Consider the following 21,852-nt stretch of genomic DNA (forward strand, 5'->3'; position numbering starts at 1 on the left):
CGAATATAAAGTGCTCAAGTGCAAAATTAAAATCGTTGACAGCAACAAACATTTCATTATTCACATGCACCACCAATTCATATCATTGTCTTTATCAAGCATATTCTATTATTTCAGTCTCATTTATTCGAGAATACATTTGTTGGGTTTCCTCAGTTTGTTATAATGGGGTGTATCCCCTAAGGCCAGATCATCTTAGCCGTTTAAGACTACTACACAGTTTGTTTAAATTAACGTTATGCAGCCCTGTATGGGCTAGAGTCCTAAACATATTTGATAAGAATTGTTCTTATTCACTAGGTTCCATATGGGAGTTTTTGCAAGTATAACAAACAGGACAGTCCTATTATTTATAGTTCAAGGCTGCAGCTCATGGTGTTTTACAGGTGTACCCACATTTCTGCATCATTGTTAAGACCCCATGGTGTCATTGTCTTGAGGTCCAAGATATACCTAGACTCAGTAATGCGGAGTGCTTTCACCCTGTCTCCACCACGTTCTGACCGTTTCACTTGGTCTATACAGTAATAACTGAGTAAATCCCTGTTGCTTTGATGAAATTCAGCAAAATGACGGGCTACTGGATACGTCTTATCATTGTTCGCAATAGCCCTCATGTGCTCCAGGATTCTCAGCTTTGTGGGTTTAATGGTGCTCCCTATGTAGCGTTTCTTACACGGGCACTCTAAACAATATACTGTATATTCTGAGTTGCAGTTTAGATGTTTCATGATCTCCCTATTTGGTTTGTCCTCTCCAGATCTCCCTGGATATTGTTTTACTTTGTTGCTATATTTGCAGGCTTTACAGCGCAAACACGGGAAAAATCCTTTCACCCTGTTGACCTCCGGGGATTCAGTTTTAGGGGAATAGTGGCTGTGGATTAAATGATCTGATAGGGACTGGCATCTTCGATATGTTATCATTGGCCTATCAGATAGATGTTTTTTCAAGATGTTGTCTGTTTGTAAAATGTGCCAGTTTTTCTTAAATGCATGAACAAGATCTCCTGACTTGGCGTTGAATGTGGTAATCATTCTCGCCTGGTCTTTCTCGATCTGCACCTCCTTCACTAACAGGCGATCCCTCCTATTGATGGTTTCTGCCTTCACACTTGCTTGTTGTAATGTGTCTTTTGAATAGCCCCTAGCCAGGAACCTATTACTAGCATCTTTCTGGGCATTGCGGAAATCTGTTTCTACTGAACAGTTCCTTTTGAGGCACAAGTATTCACCATATGGTATGTTTTTGATCAGACTCCTAGGATGGTGGCTAGCCGCGTGTAACACAGCATTCCCAGCCGTGGGCTTTCTATAGAGTCTGGTGTGGAGACTCTCATTTTCCACAAACACCTCTAGATCAAGGTAATATACACTGCTTTCACTGATTGTACTGGTGAACTTTAGATTCAGATTATTATTGTTTAATGTGGAGATGTATTCCTCCGCTGAGGTTCTGTCTCCCCGCCAAACAATAAAAAGATCGTCGATGTATCTTGTCCACATCAAAATCCTTTCACTCCACATTTCATTACTTCCTCCCCAAGCCTCGTGTTTCTCCCACCATCCCACAAATAGATTCGCGTAGCTGGGGGAGAAGCACGAGCCCATAGAGGTACCCCTGATTTGCTTATATAGCTGGCCCGAGAAAAGGAAAAAGTTATTATACAGACAGAATCTCATCATACACAAAAGCATATCACTATGTGCCCGGAATTTGTCTTGTTTCCTATCTAGGAACCACTTCGTAGCACTTAGTCCTTTTTCATGATCTATGCATGTGTATAGATTAACCACATCCAATGTTATTAATAACATATCCTGTTCCCAAGTGATGCTATCCATAACGCGAAGGAAGTCCTGTGTGTCCCTCACATAAGAGGGTAAATCCTTCACAATTGGGGCAAGATATTCATCAATGAAGCGAGAAGTATTCTCTAGTAGGCTGCCAATTGCCGAAACAATCGGCCTCCCTGGTTGTCTTTTGGCATTTTTGTGGATTTTTGGCAGGTGATAGAAAGTCGGCAGGACTGGTGAATCGCACTGGAGAAAGGAATATTCCTCTGAACTAATCATACCATACTCTCTCCACTGGTTGAGTAGTGTCTGATATTCCACGGTACTTTTCACATATTGTTCTCTCTTTGCCGTGATGTAGCACTCAGTGTCTCTTAATTGTCTAAGTGCCTCCAGTTCATAGTTCTCCTTGCTAAAAATAACGATGTTCCCACCCTTATCCGAGGGCTTAATCTCGATCGTTTTGTCATTACGTAGAGATTTAATTGCTTCCCACTCTTTCCTGGTGATGTTAGAAGTTCTGATGTCCATTTTTAGGTCTCGCCTGTCGATGCGCATCGAGCAAGCGAGACTATAGGGGCTCATCGACTCTTTATCTAACTTGCAAGGAATCGTGGCGATTCCTTGCAGTGCCCGTGACTTTTAAGCTCAATGCGCATGTGCATTGAGCTTAAAAGCGCGTGCACAGCCGCCCGCATTCCTCCGACACCTTTGAAGTGAAGCTTAGCTTCACTTCAAAGGCCCGGCTTCTTCACACCCACATGCCGCTCTGCCCCGCTCCGCCCCCTCCCCTGAGTCATCCTGCCTGCCCAGACTTCTCCTCCCCCCTACTTACATCCCGCTTTCACTTGTTTTTTGTTCCGACTCGACGTTCCCCCCGCCCCCTCCCGCCACGCAATGCCGAGAGCTTGTTTTTTAATGCCATCTTTTCTCCCCACGCTCTTTGGAGAGAATGCATTTGTGTTTTCTAATTGCTTCCCCTGACTGACGCCTTCCCGGATCATTGCAACCACAGTCACTTGCAGGTTTGCAAAACAGGCTGGGTAAACAAACAGATGACGTGGGCAGTTCAGTGCGATTGTCCAGCGAGTTGATATCGTCCGCAAGTTATTGTCCGCCCTCTGGTGCTTTGGACCACATCCTGACCCTATAGCCCTGAAAAATGATGGTACCACACAAGCCTATTGACCGCATACTGTCTGTGGTGTCTGCCCGCCCGCTCTCCACTCTATCAGGCAGCCAGCCGCACTCCTCCCACACCCCCGCTCCGCCCCCTCACTCTCTCTGCCCGCCCGCTCTCCACTCCATCAGGCAGCCAGCTTCAGGAGAGCAATCTGGAGAGCAATCTGCGGGGTGTCGCCATTTTAGCAGCACGGGCTTTCCCGATCACTGGACACTTACAAATTGGGCAGCAGCATTGAAGGCTTTGCTGCCTTACAAAACCGGCTCAGCGTGGCTGTCGCAACGCAAGTTTCCGTGTCTCCTGGAAGGCATCAAGTGCAATACTCTATTCCTCGTGGAACAGATCCAGCAGGACAGACGAGTACAAGAATAGTAGTTTGTATCAAAAGCATGACCTTCATTACCGCATGATAGCTGGGTGTTAATCAGCATGGCTAAGTCTAATTCCTTACGCACGGTGACATTTCTAATGTAGCTTCAGCGCCATCGGAAGTATAAAGCACTATATCCGTATCATACCATTATCGGCACTACAGGTCTTGTGTTGCGGATTGAGTTTCCTTTTAGAGGAAAGTTTGGTTCTGATTTGCATGTGTGCCAACTGGGGCCTCTGGTCAAGAATTGTAACTTCTGTCATTGCACAGAGCCCTAGAACTTAGGGTGGCTGATTATCTCACAAGAACATAAGAAACTTTACACGAAAAAAACACGCCCTTTTGGCAGGGCCACTGGAGTTTACTTGACTAACTATTTACAGCTGTTGGCTGGAGACTGTCATGTCTGGGTTCATTATGATATTCCGAGCGTTAAAACATACACTGCCAAACGCGCCTTCACATCCTCACCCCCTCATCCTCACACACCCTCACTCACCCTCACCCTCACCCTCACTCACCCTCAACCCCTCACCCTCACTCACCCTCACCCTCACTCACCCTCACCCACACTCACCCTCACTCACCCTCAACCCCTCACCCTCACTCACCCTCACTCACCCTCAACCCCTCACCCTCACTCACACTCACCCTCACTCACCCTCAACGCCTCACCCTCACTCACCCTCAACCCCTCACCCTCACTCACCCTCACTCACCCTCACCCTCACTTACCCTCAACCCTTCACCCTCAAACCCTCACTCACCCTCACCCTCACTCTCACTCACCCTCACTCACCCTCAACCCCTCAGCATCACACTCACTCACCCTCACCCTCACTCACCCTCAACCCCTCACCTACCCTCACCCTCAACCACTCACCCTCACTCACCCTCAACACCTCACTCGCCCTCACCCTCACTCACCCTCAACCCCTCACCCTCACTCACCCTCACCCACCCTCACTCACCCTCACTCTCACTCACCCTCAACCCCTCACCCTCACTCACCCTCACTCACCCTCAACCCCTCACCCTCACCCACCCTCAACCCCTCACCCTAACTCACCCTAACTCACACTCACCCTCACTCACCCTCACCCTCACTCACCCTCACTCACCCTCACTCTCACTCACCCTCACTCACCCTCACCCTCACTCACCCTCACTCTCACTCACCCTCAACCCCTCACTCACCCTCACTCACTCACCCTCACTCACCCTCACCCTCACTCACCCTCACTCTCACTCACCCTCACTCTCACTCACCCTCACCCTCACTCACCCTCAACCCCTCACCCTCACACAGTGCAATAGGTCTCGGAGCATTTGAGTTAGAGCTTTTACATTTGTTTATGGCTTTTTTTCTTTGTAATTCTTTAGCATTGCCTACAGGAAACAAAAATGCTAAAGATTTACAAAAAAAACCCATAAACAATTCTAAAAGCACTAACTCTAATGCTGCGAGACCTATTGCATTTCCAATGCTTGTTGTACTTGCCATTTTTTCCAAATCTGCCGTTATTGCTTCACTGAAAACATCCATCGCATCATGGGACGCGTTGGGCAGTTTTCTCGCTTGGATCCCTGACTTGTGTTATAGATACATCTTTGTTTGGTTCCAAGTTTTGCTCCTGATCTTGGAGCTCTTGTGTGGGAGTCGATAGTATATTCAAGAGATTGTCTTCTATTGTATCGTCTATTGATGTCACTGTTGTTGACTCTGAACACATTGCAGCTTGCCCAATTTTTGGATGTTGCAAGAAAATATTTTTGAATTTTGGTTTTCTTATGTACCTAAACAAGTCCATTTTTGTGTCCACAAGGTTGAATTCGCTTGCCGGGCAGAAGCTGAGGCCTTTTTTCAGTACCTTGATTTCATCAACCGTCAAGTTTCTTTTAGACAGATTGATGATATTGTTTTCTTCCATTTGAGTTATTTCCTCTGTTGGTTGGAGACACTCCGTGTGACCATCGGGGTGGTTGAAGCCTGAGAGCCTCCCTTTGTGCCTTTTGCCCCGCCTCGTCCTCCTCTTTGATTTCGTTGGGGGGGATGGTTTCTCAATGGTGGCCTTTGACGGGTCTCTTTCATTATTTGGTACTCGTCGAAAAAAGGTTTTGCTATTTCTTTTGATCTGGTTACTGGGACTGCATTTTGTTCCCCGTCTGAAATTTCCACCTCCGATTCCTCAGTATCAACGGCAGTTGTTCGACCGTTACCTTGGGCAAGTCTCTTTCTTGTGGCATCAAATTTGCGTGCAAAAGTTAGAATCCTGCCAGTTAGGTAATCCTGTTCGTCCCTTTGAAACTTCGTCTGTTTCCTCTTGCATATTCCCATTTCATATTCCTTCAGTCTCTTTGCCATAGCCATTCTGAGCTCGTCGCTGGTTTTAGTATCTTTTTCTTTTGCAATCATTTCCTCCAGGTCTGCTATGTCCTTAATGCATTTTTCACGGTCGCTCCAGGCATATTTGATGAGCATCCTGACCATTCCCGTTGCTGATTCTGCTGTTTATTCAGCCCAATCCTTTAGCAGGGCCGGATTAGGATTTTCGTATGAGGGGATTGTATAAATGCGGAGACCCCTGGGGATTCTGTTGCAATCGATTATATCTTTCAAGGGAGGTGGCCTCCCACCACTTTCTTACTTCCCGTTCTTGTAGCCTTTCTAGTTTCTGATACAGGCTCTTGAGACTCGTTAATACTGTTGTTGGTGTGGGGGTATCATTCGTGCTCGCCGGTCTCTGTTACCGACATGAACATGACATTTGCAGCCGCCTCCCTTTCTCCCGTCAGTTCTCCCATAGTTGACATTGTAATGTTCGTAGGTGTGCACTCACTTAATAATTCTTATACTTCCGGGGCGGTGGCATTCCACACGTTTTAGTTTGGGGGTTTGAGAAGGTTTGTTTTATACCACTCGGAACAGAGGAAGAGCGTATTTTCGTTCTCAATGCGTGCAAAAACCTAAACTGGAATCGCTCACCGCAACCGATGTCGGTGTTCGTCAGACGCCCGCCAACCGCCGGTATCCTCCGCCCATCTTCTCTCGTGATGCGGGTGATCAGTTAGTCTTTTTTGTATTGCAGCGATTCTTTGTCGGAGGCCGATGTCCGTCCCTCCGTTCTCAATGTTCCGCTCTCTTATCCTCGGGGCAGGCGGCCAAAATCAATTCATGCACAGGTCCTTCACTGCCGTCATATATATGATCTTGTTCACCATTGCTCTTTCTTCTGATCCCAATTGCCTGCTTGGTTGATGTTTGTTGATTCTTGCTTGTATGGTTAGTGGTCTGATTTTCCAATATCCAGCACATGTGCAGATTCAATGGTGTCTTGTGTACAATGGAGAGTGACTAAAGCCCTTTAATGAGTTGTGTGGTATAATCTTTATTTTCACAAAAGGTGAGAGGCACTGCCAGATACTGTACTTGGACTTTGTTTCTTATCTCTATGGTTAGTCCAGTCACAGGGAGGTGCTGTAGCCTTGAGGTGGAAAGGGGTTAGATCTCTAGTGGGCTTTTTGTCTTACTTGGTAGGTGTAAACTGAATAAGGTTAAGACTAGGGCACAGCCTTCGCTTTCACCGTCATGTGAGTAAGTTTCATGGTAAGCAGATTGTGTTTTCATTAGCATGTCCATGTAGAGGTCAATGCTTATGTCAATGAAGGTATTAGCTATGCATCTGTTAGCTTGCGTTTCCTAGAGCGGTGCCTCTATAAACCAGATATGTCTTTTAAATAGATAAGCATGTATAGAGGCGTTCTGTAACAATATTTGTATCTTTGTTGGCTTGGCAACATAGCTTAGATCATGGTTGAGCGTCTTACAAGAAGTATGTATGATCAGGATTGTTAAAGGGTGCGCTGGCAGAAGTATGTGAGATGCTTATAATGGATATGTATGAATGTCTACCAGATCGGATTGTTGTAAAGAGGTATGTATGGTGGATGTTTTACACATGGATGGTTATGGGGTACATGTTAGAGGCTTGTTATAGGTCGATTTATTGACGGATTGAGGTGTTTGTAGTGGCATGTTCACAAATGATTCTTGTCTAATTTTAAAAATAGAACGCCTTTGAAAGATTTTTACAACTTTACAAAAGACAATATCCATTTGAAAGGATCATCTCCATAGTAAGGAAGAGTAGTTACAATTTAAATATTGGATTAAAATTAAGGAGGCAAGACATACGAGGGCTCGAGATTGAAAACTATGAAAACAAAAATCAAAGAGGAGAGTGAACAGAGGACGCAATATGGGGGGCACTGGGTGGGGACAACGTGACACTGGTGATCAGTACCTTGTTTGAGAAGTAAACATAAAGAGGTACCTGTGATGATAAATTCATATACAAACTATGCAAACAAAGGGTAATGGGTGATAGTGGATAGAGAAACGTGGTGCTGTGAGATAAAAGGTGAGATTGAAAGTGGTGGACAGGGATTTGTAGAAAAAAAAAAGAACTAAAAGGGTCTAGAAATTGAGCAAGACACCCAACAATAATCGTCAGATAGTTGAGATGCAACAAAAAGAAAAATAACAAAGTTTAGTTCCATTAAATTGAGGTGTGAATTTGATAAATGGTGTACATTTGAAGAACATGATTGAAAGTAACAGCTAATAAAAGCTAGAAGAAGTCCAACCAGTGGAAAGATAAATGAAAGAAACAAGATGTCTATTAAGTTCATAGGTGGATAGGTGACCTATCAAGGATTTTTGCATAGATAGTTCATAAATCGCTTCTGATAAAATAATTTTAGGTGGTTGTTGTGACCATACACCCTTTCTGGTTCAAATGGAATTAGCCGAAAGTTAAAAAATGACCAGCCTCTTGCAGATGTATGGTCTTTATTCAGCAGTTTAATTTTCCAGGTGACCACTAGTATTGTTTTCTAAGATTAATCTGGTGGTTCTTCTCTGCCTGGTTTTCTGTTTTGTGGGTAGGACCTGTAGGAAATCTCCTTTCTTGGGCGGATGTTTGGGTGCTCTACCTTTCTGGCTAAGCCCATCCCTCCTTCATTTCCAATAGTATAGGGGGTTGTTAAATCCAACCCTGATAGAGTACATTTTCTTGTCACGGCCCCTCTGTGATGGATGCCCGCATTCTTTTATCAGAAGTAGATACTCCAGGCAGCTTTAAGGTTTGGAAAAAGCTTTCAGGGCAAAGACTTGCGAGAGGATGCTGCCAGGGCTCGAGTGCTTTAGTCACATTTTCTGACAACAGGAAGAATGCTAATATCTCGACTCTTTTTTGCCCCCCAAAAGATGCTAGTCTCAATATATATATATATATATATATATATATAGCAGAAAATAGGTACTGCACTTGGTAGACACTGTAGATGTGCAAATGTATTTTAGGTCTGGAAGGACAGACTGCAGTGAAAACTCTCACTCCACTAAATGGAGCTCAGTACTGTGAGAAGGAAGAGTCCGCGTGAGGCTAATCTACATCACAGAAGCTGCATTAACTTGCTGCTTACCTGCTAAGGGAGCGTGGCCAACGCTCAAGAAATAGATGTTTATTCATCCAGCCCACACACTGCTAAACTCCATACACAAACGCACTTGACTCCCATGCCACAGCTGTCTAGCTTTGATGTTCCACAGGGGCGGCTCTAGGCTCATGGTGGCCCTGGGCAGGGAGCGTAGGTAGGGGGCCTGGAAGAGGGGGTCAGGGCGGGGCGGAGCGCGCAGGCCAGTAAAGAGGGGAGGGGGTCAGGGTGTTTAGAAGTGGAACAGAGCCAGAGGCCGCCAAATCCCTGCCAGGGGCCACCACGCAAATATGTATCCATCCTCAGAGGATTAATATATTAAGGATATATATTGGCGTGGTGGCCCCTGGGGTTTGGTGGCCCTGTGCAGGTGCACAGCTTGCACATGCCTAAAGCCGGCCCTGTGTTCCATGTGTTCTGGCCTGTTCGATGTGAGTTCAGCCTCCCGCAGCGGACATGGAGGCTTCCCAGAGAGTGCAGCACTGAAGGATGCACTGTCTTCAGCGCCATCCAGAGTCCGAACATTTTATATACATATATATCCTTGTTTCTTTCAAAGGAGGTTCTCTCACTGTATCCCTCCCGCTTATCCCGTGCAGGGTCAAGCATCTGATCCTGGTGGATCCATGGGGCTTCCCGTTGCTGCCAACAGATCCCAGTGAGATGCGATCCCCGCCCAGGTGGGTGAAAGCAGTGGCAACAGTGCTGGCGAGGTCCAACCCGCTGGCGGTTCTGCGGGCAGCTGGCCCCTGGGGTGAGTCCTCCCTGTATCTTTCTGTGTTTGCTCTCCCGCTGGGCTTGTGGTTGAAGTCACTGCCCTCAGCGGCGCCGCTTTGCTTCTCAGCAGGTCCATGTCTGCCTTCCTCTATGTGTTTGCTTTGCGCACTTTCTCTTTGTAAGCTTTTATGAGCTTTTGGCTTCTCGCGCTTTAATAGTGATGTCATTGCAGATATTCATTTCCCCAGTAATGTAATTTCATCCGTCAATTCCTCCCGTTGATCCCATCACTTGTCTGCACTTTCTGGTTCTCTCATTTGAGTGCCTCCTTTGGAATGCTGATATTGGTACCGCCAGTAAGGCTTACTTAAAATGGTGCCTTCAACTGCTGTTTGTTGCCTGCATTCTGGGTTCAGTGACCGACTGAAGCAGGGACATGAAGAAGACAGGATGCTTGGGTTTCCTACCTATAGGGTCAGGTGCTGGTGGCTTTATTACCCACGTGCTTCCATGTGTTAACAGCTTTTCCCCCTCATTGTGTGCCCTCCTCTTCTGTTTGGCTCCCAGTTGCAGAATAGTTACCTATCTTTGGTTAATGCCCTCCACAGGGAATGTAAATTGCTGTTAATTGCCAGCGAAGGGAACAGTCCTGCTTATATAATCTATGTATGTGCATTGATCCTGGCGCCCTCACTGCTCCAGCTGTTCATGATTCTTTAGACTGCTCTCTTTAACTTTCATGGTACAGTGACACCGCTACTTGCCAGCTCCCCAGTACGCATCGCCAGTCCTAGCATGTGTGCGTCTCTTCATCACGCTTTACACCTTATGGATGCACATGTCTTGTTCCCATGCATCCCATCATGTTCCATGTTTTTTCTTGCATACAAATGAAGACTAATCCTGTCTCTCTGCAGGACCTGGACTTGTGCAGAGATTCCGGCCAGATTTCAAACGGAAGTTTGCGGAGTTCTTCGATGATGACACAATATCCGAGTACATCTACCACTGCAATGCACAGACACCCAGGTGAGCACATGCTATGAGAGTGATTGTACCTGGTGGGACCTTGTAATAGTATTCTGTTTTTATTTGCCTTGTAAGTGCGCGTGTACACGTTCGTTGTTCAAATTTAAGGCAAGAAACTACAACTGAATATTTCTGAAATTCCCTCTAGATACCAGTAATCTACACACACCTGCTCCATTGCTGATCATTCAATGCATCTTTTGGTACTGTAGTCATGCTAATTATTGGAAATCTATCATGTGGGAAAAATGGAAACTAAGCTAGGCAGTAAAGAAGGATACCCTTTGATGCTGTGTCCCATTCAGTGTGTACTGGTCTCACTGTCCTGTTCTGCCAGGAGCAGAGTATCCCAAAAGTGAAAGGAGTAAGGCCAGTGGTGCCTACTGGTGCCTATAAGAGTACTTGTGAGTGCCACACCAGTTAGAGCAAGTATGGCCGTCCCACTACTACATGCTGCTTAGTCCAACTTGCCATACTGTTTTCATGTGTTGTAAATAATAGATGGTATTGGTAATCTATTTACCGTCCTAGGGAAAGAAACTGGGCTTGCTTCCACTCTTTTCTCCTCACTTCATAACATGTGTTCAATATTTTTTTCTCTGAACAGTTCATATGATGAAAACAAATGCAGCTCACACACCATGCATGCATCACCGTAACCAGCGGCCAATCTTATGCTACGCCTTTTTGCGTGATCTAATAGCAGCTTTCATGAAATGAGGCGGGGGGAGTGGGGGGTGCACCACTTACCTCTTCCACCGGCTGCGTCTCCCCTGCGCTTGTCTGGCAAGTCCCGGAACAAGGAAGCACCCAGGCTCCCCATTGGCTCCCCTAGGCCAATCACAACGCTGCAATGCAGCATTGTGATTGGTCGGAGTGCCGTGAATCAGTGCTCCGATCGGGCCTGGGCATGTTCCTCACCCGGCTGTTTAATGCAGCCTGGTGGGGAATATGCAGAGTGAGGATGACTGTTAGACTGGGCCAAGACGAATGACCAAGCATTTTATTTTTCCTGCTCAAAAAGCAGTGGGGTGGCACTCCTCCGCCTTAGTGGGCGAGCTGCCCCTGTGGTCACTTGCAAGTCCCCAGCCTCAGTATCCTGTGTTCCTGCCTTTCCTTGGAGTTTGACAGCCATCGTCATTGTAGTTACTGACCGTGACGAGATGAAAAGTTAATCTTTTCGAGAACCCTTGGAGATGCAGATAGGCAAGGCTCAGGGACAGAGGAGTGTGTGTCGCCAGCATTGCATTGTTCATCCTCTGCTTTCCAGTGTTCAATTAGTACATTATCAGTCTTTGGTGACACAGGACTGACTGGCGTGGAGCGTGGGTTATGAAATGGCGCTCACAAAAGGCCATGCCTGTTGTTCCAGATGCTGATTGGCTTCTTTGCCGTAGAGCATGTTTTTTAAAATTATTGTATGACAATCATTTTCTTAAACTTTCCCCGGGTGCTTTACTGTGGTGGGTGTAAACTGGGGACATCGAATTCCGAATATCGGCAGGACAGAATATTGTTTCAACCCTAAGGGACACAACCGTGAAAGATAAGTTTCTATACTTTTCCTATATCGAACTCCACATATACTTACCTTGGTGCTATATACATCTCCGTGTGTATGTGTGTGTGTGTGTGTGTGTGTGTGTGTATATATATATATATAGCAGTTGCCTTTTAGTTCACGAACAGCACTGTTGCCATGGCGAGGCCCGGGGTATATATGTGTGTGTGTGCATATATATGTGTGTGTGTGTGTATAATATATATATATATATATATATATATATATATGTGTGTATAGGGAAACATCCTTTACAACGCAGCTTTTACCACGCAGTGCCTTTACGACGCAACTTTTACAACGCATTGCGCTGGGGGGCGCTCTAGGATAGGGAATAGGTTTAATTTACTATCCAACACCTTCCCTACTATCCACGGGGACTGGAGTTGGAATAGTAAATTAAAATATTCACTATCCAGCGCCCCAAAGCACTATGCGTTGTAAAGGCATGCGTTGTAAAAACAGCGTTGTAAAGGCATGCGTGGTAAAAGCATGCGTTGTAATGTCATACATCCGTGTGTGTGTATATATATATATGTGTGTGTGTGTGTGTGTGTATGTATGTGTGTATATATATATATATATATATATATATATATATATATACACATATATATGTGTTTTGAAGGTACATAGGTGTGGGGTTAAGAATTGTGAATCCTTTCCTGCCTTTGTGCACTTACTTTGGATATTGCAACCTTATTATTTCTGATCGATATTCGGGGATTGATATTCCCAGCCACAATCAGTGGTGCACCTGCCACAGCATACAAAATAATTCTTTACCGAACTGTTTTCATAAAGCTATGCCAAAATAACATTTGCAATAAACTATTTGCATTTGTAATTCCCTGGATGTCCTGTTTTTATAAACATGGGTGCTTTGCCTGCTAAATGGTCATTATCCTCAGGGAGTCAGTAATGCACACTTCAAATGAAGAAGATGCAGGTTAATCCTATCACTCAATACACATCGAGGCAATATTCGTGTATATCATGAGAATACTGTTGCTGTACTCCTAAATGGACAAATAGACAGAAGTCCCCAATCCTGCCTAAAATCAGTATCTGCTAGCTTGCAATTACTCCCATGATGTTCTTCAGTTTGGTTACTGCTGAGGTACCTGCTTTCCATAAAGTAGATCTCCATCAGCATAAAGAGGCCGGATATGGACCTGGATTCCAGTCCTGGTTTTACCGTGTGCTCTAGGGTAGATTGTTACACCTCTGTGTTACTCTTATAGTAAAACAGAGCATGCAGGATAGTTTCCTTTTTTTTCACTACTGTGGTTGGGGGGGGGGGGGTAAAACAGGGAGTACGTTTTATATTTGTGCACAAAGGACTGCACCTGCGGCCCAGAGGAGAATGCAAACATTTACAAGGGACAAGCTGCAAGGGTACAGTTTCCTGACTGCTTTCATCGGACTTCTCTTCACATCTACTTGCGGAGTGCCTGCGTAAGGTTTGGGCTGCCGGTCAGTAGTTACTGACCTTTTAGCCTCTGCACAGCCAGATGGTTCCAGAGGTCACCCAAACCGCACAAGGGAAAGCTGGCCATGGTCCAGTGTAAATAAAACAAGCATTTGCAATGCAATCGGTCTCGCCTTTGGGAGCTTATATGTATTTAGCTATACAGCACATTATCCTGGGTGCTGAAACATCTACTGTTCTATAACATGGAGGGAAAGTGAGCACCAAAATGCGCGACACACCAGGTATGGGAACACATGGTGACAAATATTGCCTTTCTGCCTGAAATGGTATAGTTCAAAGCTCGGCTTTCAATATAAAATAAGGGCCGTCTCACTGTAAATACAAGATTTGAATCAAATATTATTGTCTACGGGTACTCATGGAAGACCATTTCTATGGACTGGACTCTAGAGAATGCTAAAGTGATTCTGGAATTTTACTGACCTCTGCTGGTCGTTTTCTATCAAGGAAGTTCAATAGAGGCAGTTGCCAGAATTTCTTTTAAAAAGAAAGTCCCTCAGCAGAAAGCAATTCTGGTATTTTAATGACCTCGACTGGTCATTTTCTATCAAGACTGTTAAATAGAGGCAGTTGAACACTTACCGCTTAACACATACTATAATCTAAGGCAAACATTTTATTTTATCAATCCTCCTTTTATTTCACTATCGCATATGAGAGCACCTTCAAATATGTGATCTCAGAACATGAACTGTACAAAAACCCATTATTGAGTTAATAAATTATGATGTTGCTCTATCTATAAGAATCTAGGAATACAGTTATCCCATGACCACTTTCTTGCCTTTTAGTTCACTAACAGCACTGTTGCCATGGCGAGGGCGGGGGTAGGAATGGTTCTAAGTTCATATTTAAAATCTATCACTTTTAATAAGTACCTCTCTGTGCAGTGCTAGGAGAGGTATTACCATCAAGGCCTCCACATAAAAACTTTGGAATTAAAAAAAAAAACGATATCATATTTTACATGATGTTAGTTGTATGATTTACATGGCATACATTTTCAAGGCTAGGCTCATGCATGGGCTGTAAGAGCCAAGTCATACTTTTGGCTGGGTTCTGGCTTGGCTCCTGCTAATAATTTGTTGGCTTGACCACTTCTACCTGCAACCCATAACACTTCAACTGTGCGGTGGTCATCATGCTATACATAGAAACACTTCACACATAGGCTCACAGCAAAAGCAACACTCTTTCTAGCACACACCCAGACGGTGTTGCGAGCTACGAGCGTGGACAAGCGCTTCGGCACACCACATAGGGGTAGTAATAGTTACCCAGAAACTACAATACAATACAACTTTTTCTCACTAGTCATTTCAGCCATATGTTCCTGTGGGATACCCATAACATGGTAGCAGGTTTCGATCTGCTGGGCCACTAGAGGCTTGGTGGGGGCCATAAATACGATCTTGCTAGATAAATACCACCTGTAGAAGTTGTACATGACCACAGCTGTGATGAAGGTTTTGCCCAGACTGGTGGGTAGACAAACCAGGGTGTTCTGCAGCAGGGTGCTGGGGCGATGTTGAAATAGTAGTCTCTGATCGGCACATTGGTAGGGTAAATCCAGACACTCCCAGCCGCCAGATCGAACCCTGGCAGGGTCTCGGAGCCTGCCTGCAAGGGCCTCTCCGCAGAGCACACTTCATCCTGCTTTTCTGAAGCCTGGTAACAGGTGGGGGCCAGGGTCTTCTCCGCCTCATTAACCGCGACCAGAAGGAGATCATCATCGTCCTCCTTTTGCTCTACTTTGAAGGACGGTGGGGCATAAAGCAGAGGGCCTGCAAAGCAGTGCCCCCCTTTACCGGCGACTGGCTCGCTATGCCTGCCCCTTCCGGACTGGGGGCGAGACCCCCAAGTCTGGAAAAGGTTCCTTTGCTTTCTGCTCATTGCCCTTTGAAATAATGGTGTTTTCAAGCACCGGGTACCGTTCCCCCTCCTGCCCCAAGAGGCTCCATTGGTCCAGGCCATCTGATAAGATGGTGATTATCAACCGGCTCAGAAGGACCGCCGTGCCTTAGGGAATATGGCTCACATTCTCCGTCCGGAAACGACTCTGCAGTCTGGGCTGTCAGTATGATTCTAACTCTGAAACCTATGATACTAGCTACACTGTCTTTCGGAATGTCACAACTTCAGAGCACACTTTATTAAGGCGCTTCTTTCGTGATGCTAAGAAGAAGAAAAAACTGAAGTGAGATCACAGCTCTTGTTGTCTTTCTTTAAAGTGGTGTAAGACGAGGAAACCCAATCACAATACGTTTACCGGGCCGCCATCTTGATCATTTTATAATCATCAACGTCTGGCAGCTTCCATAGTACCTAAAGCAGGTTTGTTATTTATACAGTTTACTTTTGGCTTAAAAGCTGTCTTCTTATTATACGGAGGGAGAAGTTGATTTGTTGCGAGGCCAGGTTCTTGCCAGTGTTTTGGAATTCCTGACCATAATCTGTTGAGACAGTTGGTTTTTTTAATTTTATTTTTTTACATTTTATGTTTTTTTAAAGTGGTTATAATGTGTGCTCTATCCATCAGTCAGACTATCTATCCAGGGGTTTAAGTTGGATGAAACAAACATTTGCGAGACCTATTGCATTGCAAACAGGAGTGCGGGCGGGCAGGGGTCGCAGGGGGGGTGAGGAAGCACGAACAGGAGTTGAGAAGGCACGGACTGCAGGAGGGGGGGGGAGAGACGGCACAGGAAGAAAATAGTGCTCACAATCTAAATGAAACTTACCATGCAAAACTCGAAGTAAAGGTGCCAGTAGCCATGGAGGGATACAAATAACGACATGGCCATAATAAGGAGGGACTAACAAGCCTCATAATCATCAGACAGCAGCATTTGCGAAAGACAATGACAGCAGCATTTCCAAAAGAAATGACATCAGCCAATTAAAAACATGGGCAGAGCTTCCACTCCTTACTCCATTACTGCATGCTTCGCAAAGCGAGCAATGCATGCGCGCTGCTGCTACAGGCTCGACCTAAAATGAAAATGATGAAATGCTGAAAAGAGGGGAAACATAATGAGAAAGGGACAAATAGAAAGGGGGGCATTATAAGAGAAAGGAAAGCAAGAAAAAGTAAGGGTGAGAAACAAAAGATGGGTAGATAGAGGAAAGCCAGAACAGAAGAAAAGAAACATGAAATGAAATAAAGGAGAAAAAGTAATAGGAAGGACGGAAATGTGAAAGTAAGGGCAGAGGGAATAGTGAAATGATAGCTGGAAGAGTGAAAGGATCAATAGGTTAAAGGTTGAATGAACAGAAGTATGATGAAGGGGTAGATGGAGAAGAGTAAAGGATGGATTAGTGAAAGAATGGATTGGTAAAGAATGGATGGCTGGATGAAAGAATATAATGATTGGTGGTTGCATGAAAGGATGGCTACTTATATGAATGGACGAAAGGATGCATGGATGGAAAGGTGAAGATATTTACAGATGAATGAAAGATTTACTAGTTAGAATGTTGAAATGGATGGAAGTAGAATAAAAGAGTGAAGAGAACCTTTCAAGGGAGGGTCAGGTTTGCTTACCTGTACTGTTCGGTGTGAGATTAGATGTATGATTTGAGTGGGGAGTATTTTGTTTTTCTGGTTTCTCCCTTGCAGGGAAGTATTAATCTTAATGGCTCTATTTTAGAATTTGAGTCGTACAGAAAATAATTTCACATAGCCAAAATCAATTAGTTTATAAATCAAAGTGAAAGCTCAGTTAAGGTACAGAATCAAATAAGAACTCAGTAAAGCTGTAAGCATCAAAATGCAATGTAGAAGCAACCCGGCATGGATTTGCTTCCTAAGATAAGTGGGAAAGGATCTCCTGTTGCATCAAGAAAACACACACTGTTCAATTTACATTTTTAGCGCTCTGGGCCATAGCTGCCAAGTTTTCAGTTTGCTTATGTGTGATATTTCCATGGTTTCAGTGTACTCAGAAGTAACATTCTACAGCAAATTTGTTAAACTCTTCAGTTGTTTTTCGTGACACAGACTGACACATGATATATGCTCTCAGGATCCGCATCTGGGTCATTAATATGAATCATTCGTCTGCCAGAGTTCATGTGGTTATGTTATGGGACTATGAAGAGCACTGCTCATTCCTACACAAATTCCTGTCAAAAGTATAGAGTGAATAAAATATCCCCTATTATTAAATGATGGCCTCTTTAGTTTTGCACAGATGAAAATAGTGGTACAGTGCCATGACAAAGGTTGAAAGTGCTGTACAAATACCAGTAGTATAAAGTGATTTCAAACGACGTGAAATACAGTCTTCATAGCTTCCAACTTTACAGGTTCCATCCGTGATGTGCTATTTCAATCCTGGTCATTTAATTTGAATTTTGAGACTTGTAGTCCTGTTTTATAATGGAGTAAGCAAGACTCCAAGTCCCAGCATTCAGATGAAAAACCCAGCCTTGAGCATCCATCACACCTGGACCAGAAAAAATAACTTTGCAGACAGAATCTATGTTGCTGACTCGCCTTCTGTTGATTTAGATTTGATTTAAGGGTCATGGTGCTTTAAACTGTTTTTTAGTTTTATATAGCACAAGCGCCATGTTGCAGCCCTTTGCATGACCACCACCGGTTTATCTTGACCGTATCTTTATCTTACAGAAGGCCACATTTATTTTTTAGCCACAGCAAGATTAAGGGACTTGCCCAGAATCACAGGATGTTGAGGCGATGCAGACACTAGAACTCTAACAATTGCTACTGACAGGAACTGTGCCTTGGACAGCGTGAGAAAGAATTGAGGTTCACTGAAGAGTGTGCATTAAACAAATTTACATTAGATGTACGAGCGCTTTGGAGGCACCCGTAACAATCAAAGAAATGCTGGGGTTTCAAACAGAGCTGCTCTGCTGCCCTAAGTGCACTATTCATATTTAAAAACTATTAGGCATTGGTCGCCTGTTATGGATTATGCTTGGATTAAATTTATATGACACAATAGCTGTGGCAATCCTCAGTTACCACTACAGGTCACTCATTTATGTCGCTTTCTTCTTGTAGATTGTGCCAACCCCCACTGCGCTGGTGAACCTTTCACCGCTCTTGTACTCTAAAGCCCAAGCAGCAAACCAAGGGCAACATAACCAGACCGGGACACACAAGGGAGGGAGAGAGGGAGAGAGAGAGACCCCCTTTATTGCCCATTTTATACACTGTCTGGATTTGAATCGTCCGGGGTTAAAACATTTCCTACCAAAAATAGGCGATCAGCGCGTCCCTCTCCAACTGTATATGGATGGTCTAATTATTTTAGATCATAATCCGGTTGGACTGCAAAGATCATTATGTGCTATTCACGCCTATTCATGTACAAATAGCTAATGTGACTTAGGCCAAAGTGATAAAATAGTATGAAATGAAATGTTCACGCCCAGGCTAGGAAACGTCGTTCAATTAACATACTCAGTTGAGTCATCTACTAGTCTAAAAGTCCTAATCTATGGCAGTGTTTTACGGTGTCACAGCCAAAATTTAACAAATAATTCAAATGAAGATATGTTTTTGAATAGAAGGAAGCTAGGCAAATAACTGCCTTCAATGGACCTGACTAATGGCGTTTATTTCTGCGACTTTTTGGACAGCTCGCAAGAGTGTATGCATTTTGGTTTGCATGAGTGTTATTTTTATAGCATGTTGATATTAGTAGTACATGAAATGAAAGTTAATGTACGTAACTCGCACTACAAAACTCATTTGAATGCCCCCTCCTGTCTAGAATTGGTAACACACCCTAAATCACTTACGGGTCAGTAAACTTATTTAAGCTCTGTGGTTCGTTTCCTGGTCCCACTTATATATCTGGATCATATATTTGAATTCCTGACCTGGTTCTGTACCACAACCTCGCCCCACTTTTTTGTTAGTGACAGCCAGCTATTGTTATATGCGAGAGTGCTGCGAAAAATAGTTCCTTGCCTGCTTGAACGCGACCCCCAATAACCGCCCCAATTAAATTTACCTTGACGATCCCAAGTTATTTTCCGATTCGTAGGGGGTGCTTTTCTGTAATGTACCCCTTGTTATCCCACCTTCTTTAACTGGAAAAATCCAACGTGAATGAATATCAAAAAGTTGAATCCCAATTGGGAGTAAAAAAAAGAAGTAGGAACAATAAAATCATTATACAAAGATTCATTCCTCTAAAATCGACAAGCAGTCTAGTGAAAGGACACAAAATGTAAAAAGCAGTTCATTAAAAAGAAGTAAATCGCAGGACATTTATATTGGTAATTAATACATTGTAAAATGCAGACCATCTACACTAAAAGATGGTCACCATGCTTTGATAGCTACAGAAAAATGTTTCCCAGCAGGCAAGGTGAAAACGGCAAAGGAAGGGCTGAAGGAACAAGCATTTGCAATGCAATAGGACTCCATTTACGCAAGACCTATTGCATTGCAAACGGGAGTGCAGGTGGGAGGGGGGGGCTAAGGGGCAAGGAGGCAGAAACAGGAGGAGGGAGGGGGGAGAGAAGGCATGGACAGTGTGAGGTGTGGGAAGAAGTCATGGAAAGAAAAGATTGCTCATGCAACACTAAAAGTAAAGGGGCCAATAGCCATGGAAGGTTACAAATGACGACATGGCGTAATAAGGCGGGACTACCAAGCCTCATTATCAATCAGAAGACAGAATTTAGGAAGGACAAACACAGAAGGCAATGAAAAATATGGGCGGAGAGTGAGGGAAGCTTGTTTTTCCATACTGGACTACTGCATGCCTTGCAGAGCGAGCAGCGCATTCGCGCTGCTGCTAAAGCTCGACCTAAAAATAGAGGCGAGGCCTGTTGTATGGCTCTCCAGCCACATTCAACAGATTCCCCCAAACGCAACACGGTTGATGATAATAGCCGTTTTTTTGGGTGGTGCCTCATACCTCCCCTTTCAAGGATTGGAAATACTGCTCTTCAACTAGAACAGTAGTCGAAGTGCGGCAATCCAGTGCTCCTAGGAGAAGGTCTACGCTACATTGAATACTGAAAGAAGCATTGAGAACCATAGAAGATGCTACTCTTCTACAGTGCTTGGCCACAGAGATGCACCTTGTGTATGGAGAAATACAAAACCGAAAATAACTAAAGACTCCCCTTTATATGTAACTATTTGCACTCACATCACATCACTCAAACTGATTCGATGCCATGGGATTTTGAAAAAAATCATGGAGGGCTTTAATTACATAATAATTAGAATTCATACATTTAAAATCTTGTTACATAGCACAATCAATGTACCAATATGACAAAGGCAACATAAACAATGTAAACATAGGGGGAGAATGTATAAGACCCTGCAATTAGTTTCACGTAAGAAAATACACTCCCACTTCAAGTGTCACTGGACGTGAAAGAACATGTTCAGTGACCTATTGTAGTTGTTCATGCACTATTGGTCGTAAAAACACTCTCCCTTTGTTTACATTTTTTTTATATTTTCTTTTAAATTGTCTTTGTCATGTTGGTACATTGTGCTATGTAACAAGAATTTTAATGTAGGAATTGTAATTATTATTCGAGTAATGTGATATAAGTGTATATCGTTTTTAAGCTATTGGTGTTCAGAACACTCTCCCCATGTTCTGAGTGGTAGCTCTCCCATTTTGACACACATGCAGAAATACAGCCAGCCACGCACACATATCGACAGGCACTTATTCACAGCATACTCTTGCTTGTGCATAGTGCATGCAGTGAATGTCAGCTCTATATCTTTGCAACTGTTTGTAATTTTTACTTTGTCTACACTTGCACACCTGTTTGAAAGAATATAAAAAACAGTGCTCTCTGCTTGAAAAATAGGGTGGAGTAAACCATCAAAATATGTGGTTCTTGTTCTAAAATGCATGTATTTGTTTTATTTGTCAGCAGCTTCTGTTGACTACTGCCTGGGAGACCAGAATCCATATTTTAGTAGCAGCCCTCCTAGTGTGCAGAGTTACTCCCAGACAAATAAATATCGTACTGGGCAGTTGCATGCTCCGGACTAGATAAACATGTGCTAGTTTACAAAAATGCTGTGGTTTGTATTACACCAGACGTTACTTCTAGGAGTAGTAAAAAAAATTAGGTAAGTTCATTCCGCAGGACAGACACCATAGTAAAAAAAAAAAAACTACATCTGTACCCCTCAATCTTCTACTTGTCCGTTCTTCCCTTTTCTACTTTTGATTT

At 44.0% G+C, this 21,852-nt stretch overlaps 1 protein-coding gene across 5 annotated transcripts in view; it reads left to right on the top strand.

Annotated features, from left to right (window-relative positions):
* The window catches only part of ABHD4 (abhydrolase domain containing 4, N-acyl phospholipase B), a 73,026-nt gene that overhangs the window by 36,577 nt on the left and 14,597 nt on the right, over positions 1-21,852 (top strand). For all 5 annotated transcript variants that reach the window (XM_078644858.1, XM_078644860.1, XM_078644863.1 and 2 more), the window contains 2 exons: positions 9,451-9,605; positions 10,486-10,597. In XM_078644858.1, the coding sequence (XP_078500984.1) occupies positions 9,451-9,605; positions 10,486-10,597 (267 nt within the window). The remainder of the gene's footprint in view (positions 1-9,450; positions 9,606-10,485; positions 10,598-21,852) is intronic.

Source organism: Lissotriton helveticus, chromosome 5_1 (assembly GCF_964261635.1).
Source record: "Lissotriton helveticus chromosome 5_1, aLisHel1.1, whole genome shotgun sequence".
Taxonomy (NCBI): Eukaryota; Metazoa; Chordata; class Amphibia; order Caudata; family Salamandridae; genus Lissotriton; species Lissotriton helveticus.